At 57.7% G+C, this 12,293-nt stretch overlaps 1 protein-coding gene across 4 annotated transcripts in view; it reads right to left on the reverse strand.

The window, feature by feature from the left end:
* Positions 1 to 12,293, reverse strand: part of OSBP2 (oxysterol binding protein 2) — a 92,687-nt gene that overhangs the window by 3,244 nt on the left and 77,150 nt on the right. For 2 of the 4 annotated variants that reach the window (XM_039725803.1, XM_039725800.1), the window contains 10 exons: positions 11,689 to 11,887; positions 9,937 to 10,054; positions 8,980 to 9,046; positions 8,484 to 8,651; positions 5,949 to 6,194; positions 3,192 to 3,312; positions 2,260 to 2,363; positions 1,899 to 1,994; positions 1,372 to 1,556; positions 56 to 276 (listed from right to left, as the gene is read on the reverse strand). In XM_039725803.1, the coding sequence (XP_039581737.1) occupies positions 56 to 276; positions 1,372 to 1,556; positions 1,899 to 1,994; positions 2,260 to 2,363; positions 3,192 to 3,312; positions 5,949 to 6,194; positions 8,484 to 8,651; positions 8,980 to 9,046; positions 9,937 to 10,054; positions 11,689 to 11,887 (1,525 nt within the window). Of the gene's footprint in view, positions 1 to 55; positions 277 to 1,371; positions 1,557 to 1,898; positions 1,995 to 2,259; positions 2,364 to 3,191; positions 3,313 to 5,948; positions 6,195 to 8,483; positions 8,652 to 8,979; positions 9,047 to 9,936; positions 10,058 to 11,688; positions 11,888 to 12,293 lie in introns of all 4 variants that reach the window. The other 2 variants (XM_039725801.1, XM_039725799.1) reach the window with 1 other exon arrangement.

Raw genomic sequence — 12,293 nt, forward strand, 5'->3', positions numbered from 1 at the left:
ACAACCCTCAGCAGTGCAGGCCCTGCATCCTGAGCCACCCCCAAGCACTCCTCACCTTCCTCCAGGGCCTCCACGGCCTCGGCCTCCCTGCGCCGGCGCACGGCTCTCTGCTTCTCCTCCAGCCTCTGCTTCTCCACGTTGGCCTCGTCCCAGCGGCCGCTCTCCATCAGGCGCTGGTCGGGGCGCAGCCGGCTGTCCGTGGGCGCCACGCGCTCCTCGGGCTCGTTCAGCGTCAGCGCCAGCTCCGAGAAGAAGTACATGTTCTCAGCGTTTTCCCTGAATGCAGACAGCCTGGTCAGGACAGGCTGGGGGACACCTCAGCACAGCCCCCCAGCCCCGCTGATGCACTCCTGAGCTGGCACTGCTGGGGCACCTCCAGTGCTGGGGCAGCTCTGGGACCCTCCTGACAGGAGAGACCTGGAGGGGCTGGAGCGTGTCCAGCAAAGGGAACGGAGCTGGGAAGGGGCTGGAGCCCCAGCAGAGCCTCAGGGAGCTGGGAAGGGGCTCAGCCTGGAGAAAAGGAGGCTCAGGGAGGACCTTCTGAGCTGCAGACAGTCACCCCAGGCTGCCTACAACCACAGGGGTGGTTTTCCCAACAATTTCTTCTCCTAAAAGCCTCAGTCCCTCAATAAAACCTCCCTGTGGATAAATCCAGCTTGGCTCTTTAGGAATTTGGGTGGCATGGAATGTTTCCCATGGGATGCGTGTGGCTGGAAAAGGGACTGAGCTGCTGACAGGTGTGTGATGGCTCTGGCTCTGCACAACTCCCTGACAGGAGGGGGCAGCCAGGGCAGGTCAGGCTCTGCTCCCAGGGAACAAGGGATGGGATGAGAGGAAATGGCCTCATGTTGCACCACAGCAGTTTTAGATTGGATATTAGGAAAAATTCCTTCCTGGAAAGGGCGATCAGGCATTGGAACAGGCTGCCCAAGGCAGTAGTGGAATCCCCATCCCAACAGAAAATCCCCAAAGCAGGGACTGTTGGTGCTCCCAGGGCTCAGAGACTGATCAGAGCCCAGACCTGCTATGGTCACAAAGAGCCAAGGGAGACCTGGTCTCCAGGGGGACAAAGTGACTGGTGGGACAGGATGGCCAGGGACATGATGACCAGCAAGGCAAAGCAGCCAACAGCCCTCCCTGCCAGAGCCCACTGCCCCAAAAACCCAACCAGCCCCACAAGTGCCCCAAACCCTCCCACAAGAGCTCTCAGAGCCACCCTCCCCTTCCAGGGGCCCACCTCAGAAAAAGCTACTCAGCTCCACAAGTGCCTCATGTCCTCAGGCCTGGGCACGGAGCCTCCTATTCCACAAACCCTGGGAAATCCCATCCCCACCCCGGCCCTGCTGTGCCATCCCACCCCCAGGGACTCACGGGAGCGGGTACTTCCTCCACAGGACCTTTGGGGACAGTGTCTGGTAGACAGTTTTCTGCTTGCCCTCGGTGCTGGTGCTGCCGTGGCTGCTGTGGAGGATCTTGGAGCATTCCATCTTCTCATCCCACGTGCCAGACATGACGTAGTGGGCTTTGCCGTCGGCGTCGCTCACCACCCCTGTCACCTGGCAGGGGGACACGGCTCTGGTGGCGTGTGGGAATGCCCAGAGGGACACCACAGCCTCCAGGTGCCCAGCTGGATGAGGTGCTGTGTCTCCTGGGACATCCCTGGCCTTGCAGGTGGGTGTCCAACCCACCAAACCCCTCCCAGCCTCAGTGCTGCAGCTCCAGCACAACAGAGCCAATCCACGGGACACGGAGGTGCCACCCAGCCCTCCCTGGTGACCCACGCTAGAGGTGCCTGGCCAGCCCCTCAGCCCCATGCTGGGGCTCATCCCAGTGGTACTGGGAGCCTGGAAGAGCCAGGTGTGAGCCCTGAAGGAGCAGAGTCCCTGCTGGATACTCACCTTGCGGGGCACATCCCTGGAGAAGTAGCTGTAGGGGGTAAATTTCAGCTGGCATTTATCTTTGGACTTATGGTTAACAATCTCTATTTCACCAGACTGGATAAAAGACACAGAACCACAGCAGGGAGAGACAGAGGAGGTGTTAGTTGTAGTGCAGTACCAGTCCCCACTGGGCACAGCAGCCCCAGTGGCTGCCCCCCTCCAGCCACCCCCAGCACCTGCTGGCCTCGGGGGGAGCCAGGGCAGGCTCCAGGAAGCCTTTCCCATCCCGGCAGGGAAGCACAGCTTCCCATCGTGGCAGGAGCACATGCCCAGTGCTCCTCCAGCCCCCCAGGGCTGGCAGAAGTGTGCCCTCACCCACCTGGTCGATCCAGAGCTTGCCCACGATGATGTTGTGCACTGTGGAGGTGACTTTCCTCCACACGTAGTGATTCCCACTGGAGTGGAACTCCAGGTGGATGGCGCCTGTGGAGACAGGAATGATCTGAGCTCAGCACAGGCAGATGTTCCCCAGAGCCCAGCACTGTGCTCATCCTCAGGGCCATCCCTCTCCCTGCATCCCCCAAACAGCTCTGGCTCTGGATTCATCCCTCCCTTAGTCTGCTCCAGGAAGGGAAGGACAACTCCTGCCAGGCCCTCTGCCCTCTGCCAAAAGTACTCACTCTAAAAGCAGGTCAGAAATGTGCTGCCTGGTTGATTCAGGCACTGGCACCATTCTGGGAATGCTGCCCAGCCCAGGGAGAGGCAAAAGGAAAATAAAACGCTGGAAGGAGGCAGCTTATTGCACTTGACTGGCAGGGAGAGGGTCAAAACAGGCAGCAAGTTAACTTTAAATATCATGGAAGGAAAAATCAATTCCAGGGCAAGCAGGGTATTTCCAAAGCAAAGGAGCCTTTGCAGCTGGCATCATTTCCACTTCCAGGGCAGACGTGTTATTGTTGGATCATTGGATCAGGAGCACAAACCTGGGCTCCTTAACTGCCTGGGGTAGAACTCACTGAGCCCCAGGTGAGCCCAGAGGATTCCCAGAGTCCCAGGTGAGCCCAGGGGATTCCCAGAGCCCCTGGTGAGCCCAGGGGATTCCCAGAGCCCCTGGTGAGCCCAGGGGATTCCCAGAGCCCCTGGTGAGCCCAGGGGATTCCCAGAGCCCCAGGTGAGCCCAGGGGATTCCCAGAGCCCCAGGTGAGCGCAGGGAATTGCCAAAGGCCAAGGAAGCAGTTTCTTTCACTGCTGGGTTTTGCATGAGCAGTGCAAGGCCAGTCAATCCCAGGGAATTCCAGAATCATCACCTACCCAGTGGCATGATGGAGAGGTATTTGCCCCTGAACTTGCTGGCGATGGTGATCTCCTGCCACAACGTCCACCCTCGCCGGGAGTACACGTGGTGGGCGGCTGCCGGGGGGTGGTGGCTCACCTGGGGACAGGACACACAGCCCGTGAGGACACGGCCACCACAGAGCCTGGCTGAGTGCTCGGAGAGGGGACAGCCCCACACCAGCTCAGCACTGAGGATGCTCCAGGCCCTGGGCACCACATCAGCTTTGGCACTCAGGGTGCTCCTGGACACCACAATCCCCTCCTGGGCAGCGGGGGCACACCCAGGGGTGCCCTGGCAGCAAAGGGAGACACACCAGGATCCTGCCAGGATTTGCTCAGGCTCATTTCAAAGCATGATCCATGAGATCTTCACTTGAGCAACCATTGCTGTGAGATGCTGCTGTTCCCTGACCCCAGGACATGGCCCTGGGATCCTGGCTGAGAAGCATGGATGTGCTGGCACCCCAGTAATCCCAGTGGAACAGCACCTGGGAAATCCCAGAGGACACAGGCCCACCACTGGTCCAGAACTCACAGCAAGACTTTGGTTTTTCCCTCACACACACACCAGGCTGGAAAAGTGGACACAGCACCCTAAATCCTGAGAGTGACTTGTTAGAGGTGGTGCTCACATCACCCTGCCCTGGAAAACAAGCTGCCCAAAACCAAGGCAGGAGCAGGAATATCCCAGGCACAGGGACCTGCCCTCAGCAGGCTCTCAGCTGGTGGCACAGGCACCCAGGGATCCCCGGGATGATTTCCCTGCTGTAATTACAGGCTGAGCGCTCCGAGCTCGGGATTACACACACGGGCAGGGCCAAGGCCTCGCCATTAAATCCCAGGCACCAGCAGCAGGAAATCCTATTTGGATAACTGGATTTCAGGCACTGGATTATCACTGCTTGGCTGGGCGTGTTGGCAGGCTGAGCAGCACAGGCAGCACCAAGGAAAATTCAGAGCAGTGGGAAAGGAGGCTGGAATTGGTCGGGAATATCAAATCTGGGTACAAACAGAGGAAAACTGGGACCAACCAGAGAAAGTAATTCCAGGCAGGTTATTTATTTGTGAGGGAACAGGGATGGAGGAAGGAGTGTGGTGAAAAGGAGGGTAAAAGAATGACAACAGGGATGTGAAAGTTTGGGAATGATGCAATCAGGGGTGTCCAGCAGTACTGGACAGGCAGGACTGGGAGAGATGTGGTCAGAGGTACCCAGGGGGGACAGGGAGCCCTGGGCATGGCACCACAGCTGGGATGAGGCTGAGAAATCCACCCAGGACTTCCAGCTGTACCCCAGGAAGGTGAGCACGGTTCCATCTCTTCCAGACTAAACCAGGTGACAGGCCAGGAACTGCTGCCAGGCAAGGGGAGGAGAAGGTGTGACACTGCTGAGGTGGGAGAACCTGAGCTCTGTGACAGCTCTGTGACACAGTGCTGGGGTGCTGAGGCATGAGGCCACCGCTGACCCTGGCAGGCAGGGCAGGCAGGAGGGCTGCACCAGGGCTCAGGCTGTGGCTGGCAGTGTCCCACCTCACTGCAGCCACGGGCATGGGATGGCTCCCAGGCTGGGAGGGACCATCTGGGGACATGCAGAGCTGGGTGACACTGGGCCACAGCACTGGGGTTGTGGAGGGGCAGCAGAGCCAGGAATTCTGGGGATTATCTACTGCAGGTCTTCCAGGAGACCCCACAGAACCTGTTCAGCACAGGCAGGTGGGATGGGATGGGATGGGATGGGATGGGATGGGATGGGATGGGATGGGATGGGATGGGATGGGATGGGATGGGATGGGATGGGATTTGACAGGAGGTGCCATCTTGCCTCAAGAGCTCCAGAGGTGTCTGACAAGTTTGATGTGGTATTCACATGCCCTCTGAACAGAGAGACATAATTCTCTCTCTCAAGTCTTTTCTTGGAGAAGCACAGAGGGAAAACAATTTTTATCTCTGCTTGCTGCTCTTGGTGTTTTGCACATGTGGAATGTGTTAGGAAAGTTGTTTAATTGAAGGAATTTAGTAATTAGATTCTGCTGAAGATTGTTTTTTTTTCTTTAGCCAATCACTCAAAGCTGTGTCCTGACTGATGGGAGACAGACATGAGTTTTCTTTAGCATTCTTGAGTATTCTTTGTAGTGTAGTTATAATATAATATAGTTATAATAATATAATAAATAATATAATTATAATAATTATTACAATATAGTTATAATATGTAGTTATAATATAGTGTATATAATAGTTATATAGTTATAATATAATTATAGGTATAGTATAGTTATAATATAATATAGTGTAGTTATAATGTAATATAATATAGTTTTAATAAAGTGAATGTTCAGCATTCTGAAACCTCAGAGTCAGATGCCAATCATTTCCCAGACATCAGGGGGCCCTGATAGTACTATAGTTTGGGTACCCACAGCCAGGAAGGGCTTTGTCCACCCCTGGGTGTCCTGCAAGGAGCTGGTGGCAGAGCCTGGCACCACTGCAGCAACTGCTCCAAGCCCGGGGACAAAGGGCCAAGCCAATCCAGCTGAATGGTGTCACCCATCCCTACCGTGTGACCCAGCCCAGAGCAGCGAGTGCCACGCCCAGCCCTTCCCTGGACACCCCCAGGGCTGGGGACTCCCCCAAGCACCCTGTCCCCATCCCATTTCTGGGAGGAGAGCCCAGGGCAGGCTCAGGAGGAGCTGCTGGCTGCCCCCCAGCAGGGTGGCAGGGAGCCCAGGCCTCACCTGCTCGCAGAGGGAGCGGAAGCCCAGCTCCTCCAGGCGGTCCAGCTCGAAGGTCTCCCCCAGCAGCGGGTTGAACGGCTTCGCCGTGCGGTGCACGGTGGTGGAGTAGGAGGACACGGAGAAGGCGGCCACAAAGCACATCTGCTCCGTGGAGCTCTCACACTTCACTGCCTTGTCCAGCAGCTCGTGGTACTCCAGGTCCTCCGTGAGCCGCTGCAGCATGGACAGGGGCTCGTTGAAGTTCACCTGCAGGGGAACAAGGTGGGGTAAGAAGGCAGGAGAAATCCCCAAGGGGCAGCACCAAGCCCAAAGAAAAGGGAATGTGGGCTCTGCTCCCTGATCTGCGCCAGGCAGCACCAGGGTTTGGGGTGTGGGGGAGCCAGCAGCCCTGTGGGATGATCAGGGATCAGCCCAGGTAATCACCCTGACCCCAAAATGAGCCTCAGCAATGAGATCAGCCCCCTCCCAGCCAGCATCCCACTGGCCACGGGACAGGGATGTGCTGCTCCCCAGCCTGCCCTCATCACCTCCCTCCCCGTGTGACCCAGCTGCCCAGAGCACCTGGAAAAGCCCCATTTTGGGGTCTCCATGCTCCTGGGGCTCCAGCCCCATGACAACACCCCTATTTTTCGCTCTGAAAATACTGAAATTAAAAAATAATTGAAAGCAAGACAGAGCCACAAAAGGTCTTCTGCCTTCTTAGCATCAGCTCAAAACAAAGAAATATATTTTAAGAGGAGCAGATGGCTGAAGAACCACTTCTGTAAGCCAAGTTAAATATTTCATAGTAGAAAAAACAAACTCCAGATTCCAGGATTTAGCTTTTTTTAGATTTTCCACTCAGGGATTTAGCCTGCAAGTGGCAGGGATCTTACAGCATCAGAGAAAGAGGGAGCTGAGGAGAAAGAGCAGCATCAAATCCACATAAAGAGCAAATCACTTGGGATAATTCTCGGGAGAGATGCAGAGAACAAAGCCAGCAGCTGCATCCTCAGCACTGCTCAGGCAACAGGGAGCAAAAGCCTTTTATGGGGGAAGAAGATGAATCCACCCAAATTCCAAATTCCTACAACTGTTTTTGTCCTTTTCAGTGCTGCAGGTTTGTTCTTTCAGAGGGAGAACCAAGGAGCTGTTTGCACAAGAGGTTTGTCAGTCCATCACATCCCCAGGAAGGGGATGGGTCTCAGAAGACCTCAGAGAACCTCAGAAATGCTCTTAATTCAGGAATCTCCCCAAAGAATGTCCACATGCAGCTGAGCTTCTGGGATGGGTGCTGGTGCATCTCTGGCAGGATCTTCCTTCTCATTTATAGGGACTGTGGGATCCTTCAAGATTTCACAGAATCCCAGAACAGTTTGGGATGGAAGGGACCTTAAAGCCCATCCAGTGCCACCCCTGCCCACTGTCCCAGGCTGCTCCAAGCCCTGTCCAACCTGGCCTTGGGCACTGCCAGGGATCCAGGGGCAGCCACAGCTGCTCTGGGCACTCTGTGCCAGGGCCTCAGACCCTCATGGGAAACAATTTTTTCTTAAACCTCCTCTCTTCCACACTGCCCCCAGGTTTGGACTCGAGCAGCTCCCAGGATGATTTGATTGATAGGAGAAGTATAAATTTCTCTCTTCAGGAACCAGCAGCTGCTGGGATTTCACATCCTGAGCTTATTCCTCTGCCCATCACACCCTGATCTGCTGCTGCTGCAGAACTGGATGGTGCTGGGCTGTCCATCCAAGCTGGAAATAGCACAAGGAAGTGACAGCTCATCACTCTCAGGCAGAGCTCTGAGCTCTCACTCAAGACTTGTTTGAAGAGACAGTGCACAACCAATCCAGCATCCCAGCCCCTGGAACGTGCTCCCTGCTCGTCACCCAGCAGAGGATGGACCATGAATATGGCTCTGTGCAGCCCATGTTGGGGCTATTCCACACAATCCCCCCAGCAAACCCTTTCTGGCCATCACAGGCAGCCTTTGCCTCCGGGGCTGAACCAGCAGCACCCAAAACCTGCCCTCAGCACCTCCTTCACCAAAAAGCTGCTCTCTGTAAGGAAGAAGAGGCTCTCTGAGCCCCTGGGTGGAACCCAGCCCTGCCGTGGTTGGTGCAGGTGGGGCTGAGCCCTGAGTGTCCTGTCCTGGATCACAGTGGGAAAACATCACAGCAGCAGGGTCCCTTCTTCATGAATCCTCAAGGCTCACAGTGTCCTGCTCCCCTCCATGCCTCTGCAGCAGCTGGATATGCAGAGGACACTCAGGCAATGTTCCCTCTGCTCCAGCTTGCCCAGGAGCAAGGATGTGCTGGAGCAAGTCCAGAGGAGGCACCAGAGATCATCTGAGGGCTGGAGCCCCTCTGCTCTGGGGCACGCAGCAGTTGCCAGCACAAAATCCAATCCCTGGTGACAATCTCCTGTCCCTGCCTGGGGCTGCTGTGACACCACAGCACCAGCAGGACCATCCAGGGCTGTAACCCAAACCTCTGTACAGCAAGAGCTGCCCAATCAACCCCCTGTGCCAGCCCTGGTGCCAGGGACACTCGGACTCACAGGCATGGGGATCTTGGAGAGCTCCTTGCCAATGCAGTTCTTCATGATGCTCCAGAGGTTAAGGCTGTAGTTGGGTTTGTCAGGAATTCGAGTCCTTCTCCTCTTCCTTGGCAGGAGATCTTTGCCTGTGGACTCATTGTAGCTGCTTTGATTTGAGCTCTCAAACACCTGTGAAAGCAACAAAAGGAAATCAGGTTTAAGCTGGACCCAACCAGACCCAGCAGCTCCCAGGAACAGCAACCACAGCCCAGGAAACACCTGAGGAGCATTGCTGGAAGCCTGTTCTCCAGGGAAATATGGGTACAATTGTTCCCCAACACCTTCCTGCTTCCCTCAGGAGAGTTTTTAGGATGCTGATGCCTACTGACATCTGTGACTCACAGAGGAACCCCCACAGAGCATCTGGACCCAGATGGAGGGTCCCTTCACAACCATCCCCTCTCCCCTGGTTTCACCCCACCAGGACCACCCTTCCCACCCTGCCCAGCCAACTCACACTGTCCTCCAGGTTCCAGTCCTCGGGGTGGCCCTCGCTGGCCCCGCTCAGGTTGCTGCCTGAACGCCTGCAGGGAGGAGCAGCAGCTGGTGAGCACAGGGAAGGGCAGAGCAGGGCAGGAACGCCCAGGGCTGGTGCAGCATCACCAGAGCATCTCCCTGCACCCCCAGGGCACTGCCAGGAAGGAACTGGGGTGACAGAGGCTGTGCACAGGTGTTAGGAGGGGATTCTAAGGACAGGATGCTCAGGAAGGGATTCTCAACTGCAGCCCTGGGGGCACAGAGATTCTGCTTTTGTCACCAAGCCCAGTGATATGACCATGGGTCAGACCACAGGTTCCCCCAGCCCAGGTGTCCCTGGAGGAGTAAGAGCAGGTGACAGCAGACAGAGGGCAGGGTTTGATGGGATATTGGGAAGAAATTCTTCCCTGTGAGGGTGGGGCAGGCCCTGGCACAGAGTGCCCACAGAAGCTATGACTGCCCCATCCCTGGCAGTGCCCAAGGCCAGGCTGGACAGGGCTGGGAGCAACCTGGAATAGTGGAAGGTGCCCATGCCCATGGCAGAGGGGGGAATGAGAGGAGCTTTAAGGCTCCTTCCAGCCCTACCCATCCTATGATTCCATGATTCTGTCAAGGCATGGTGCTCCCTGCCTCTGCCCAACACTCTGAGGGATTTCCATCCAAGTCCCTGCTCCCATCAGCAGAGGGGCAGAGGACTCAGCTCTCCCACAGCAGCAGCTGACACCTGCCCTTCCTCACCTGCTCCACTACAGCTGGGGGCCATCCTCAGCCATGCTCCAGGAATGCAGGAGCAGCTGGACACAGGATGGACCTCTGGACAGAGGCTGGGGAAGTTTTGGAGGACATGCCCACAGAGTGACCCCGTGGGAGGGGCTGCTGCAGGAAAAGCGGCTCTTCCCAGCCCTTCCCGCATTCCCAGGCAGGCAGGGGGTGGTACCTGTGGTGCTTGGGGTCTGCAGTTACAGTGATAAAAGCTGGTGCGTCCTCCATGGCATCGAAGTACTCCGTCTCCTCATCTTCATCACTGGCCTCTCCTTTGGCAGACTGCACACTCCCTGCTGGCACAGAGGCTTTGAGACATCCCGAGGGCTGCTCCCCTCCCGAGCTCACCGCAGGAGCTGTCCCCAGAGCCGCCCCTGTGTCCCCTCACAGCCCGACCCCCTGCAGCCGGCTCCACACCCGAGGATGCTGTACGGATTTCCAGCTCCTGAAGCAGGGATGTGCCCTGCTCCCCAGCCCAGGCACCCAAGGCACGGCAGCACCCCCGAAAATGTCCCCAGGCCGCCTGCGGGTGACACGGGTGTGCCCAGCCCCTCTGATGTGGCTCCGCTCCAGCACCGCCCCGTCCGCCGGGAAATCCGGCTTGGATTAAAGCAGGAAAAAATGTCCCGTGTTTCAGGTGATGCTGGAGAGGTTTCCCAGCCCCGCGTTCCCAGCACCGCTCACTGCGCTGGGGCGGATCCAGCGGCGCCCGGAGCCGGGGGAATCCCGGTGCCGCTTCCCTGCTCCCGGCCCAGCCCGGACAGCCCCAGTCCCTGCCTCACCCCCACTCTCCCGGGAGCAGGGTCACCACCCCAGGCGATCTGTGCCTGCAGATTTCCCCCTGCCCTCCCCCGCTGCCCCTCAGAATCGTTTCGGCCTCTCGGGCCCTCTGAGGACATCAAGCCCCTCCATTCCCGAGCACTGCCCAGGCCACCACCAACCCCTGTCCCCAGGTGTCACACCCACACCGCTGTTAAATCCCTCCAGGGATGGGGACGCGGCTGAACAACCCTTTCCATGAAGAAATATTGCCCAATATCCAAACTAAGCCTCCCTTGAGGCCATAAGGGAACGAGGGCACCAAAACCACCCCCCACCTCCAGCAGCCACTGCTCTGTCCCTCGGGTCTGTATTTCCTTTAAAAGTAAGACCCGGCACTACTAGCAGTTTTTGTGGCTGTAACTAACGCTTCCCTGGGGGAAGGACATTTGGCAGGAATCTGCAAAGCTGTTGGATCTTATTGCAAACGAGCCCTGGCTGTTCCACCGCCACCCCACACAGCCAACTCAGCAGTGCCAGGGCACCCTGAGCCTTTCCCAGTGCCATGGCTGCCCTCCAGCACCCGGAGATGTGCCCACCAGTAAGGGTGAAAGCTCCCAAAACAGCCTGGAATAGCATGAGTGAACTGGGGACACAGCCCTCTCTGCATCTGAATCTTGGGGACATCCAAGTCCCTGAGCAAGGACAATTAGGAATAATTATGGCATAATGGCAACCGTTTAGAAAAATACCTTGGGGATACAGGGCATTGCCTTGGGCACCCTTCCCATTGCTGGCAGCTCATGGGAGCAGCCAGGCAGAATGCCCTGATCCATCCCAGAGGCGTCTGAACAGCCATGCGCCATCCCAGGGGTTCCTGAACAGCCCTGTGCCATCCCAGGGGTCCCTGAACAGCCCTGCAGCATCCCAGGGGTCCCCAAGCAGCCCTGTCCATCCCAGGATCCCCCTAACAGCCCTGTCCCATCCTGGGATCCCCCAGCAGCCCTGTCCCCAGGGTCCCCCAGCAGCCCTGTCCCCAGGATCCCCGAGCAGCCCTGTCCCCAGGATCCCCCAGCAGCCCTGTCCCCAGGGTTCCCCAGCAGCCCTGTCCCCAGGGTCCCCCAGCAGCCCTGTCCCCAGGATCTCGAGCAGCGGGGCTGGCGCTCACCCTTGGCGGTGCTGGAGCTGCTGGCGGTGCCGGCGGCCAGGCCGGGCGCCCCGCGGCAGGCGCGCTCCAAGCTGTTGTGCTGCTTGGCTAGCTGCTCGATGGTCTCCTCCAGCCGGATCCGCTGCTCCCGCTCATGCTGCAGCAGCCGCTGCCATTTCCGGCTGTGGCTCTCGGCTAAGTCCAGGAAATCGCGGCAGGCCTGCGGCAGGAGGGACAGCTCAGCCGGGGGTGTCACGGCACACGGGGACACCCCCTCCTGCTCCTCCCCGGAGCGCGGTTTAACCAACTCCCAGAGCTGTGCTCAGTCCCCACAGCCACAGCTCAGCTCCAACCACCCCCAAGGAGTGGCTGCAACAAGGACAGCTGGCCGTGGCAGCCTGGCCTGCCAAGCCTGCCCACAGCCTGTCCTTGTCCCCATCCCTGAGCCCATCGTGGTCCTCAGCAGCTCTCACAGCCCTCAGCCAAGCCCAGAGGTCTGGAGTGGCACATTCATGCTGAAATTCTGGAAATGAGGAGAAGTTGGATGGGACAGTGGTCCCTGGGGTGACAGCCATAGAGAGGAGAGCACCACAGACTCATGGAATGCTTTGGGCTGGAAGGGACCT

The sequence above is a fragment of the Passer montanus genome, unplaced genomic scaffold (genome assembly GCF_014805655.1).
Source record: "Passer montanus isolate IOZ18808 unplaced genomic scaffold, ASM1480565v1 scaffold57, whole genome shotgun sequence".
Classification (NCBI taxonomy): Eukaryota; Metazoa; Chordata; class Aves; order Passeriformes; family Passeridae; genus Passer; species Passer montanus.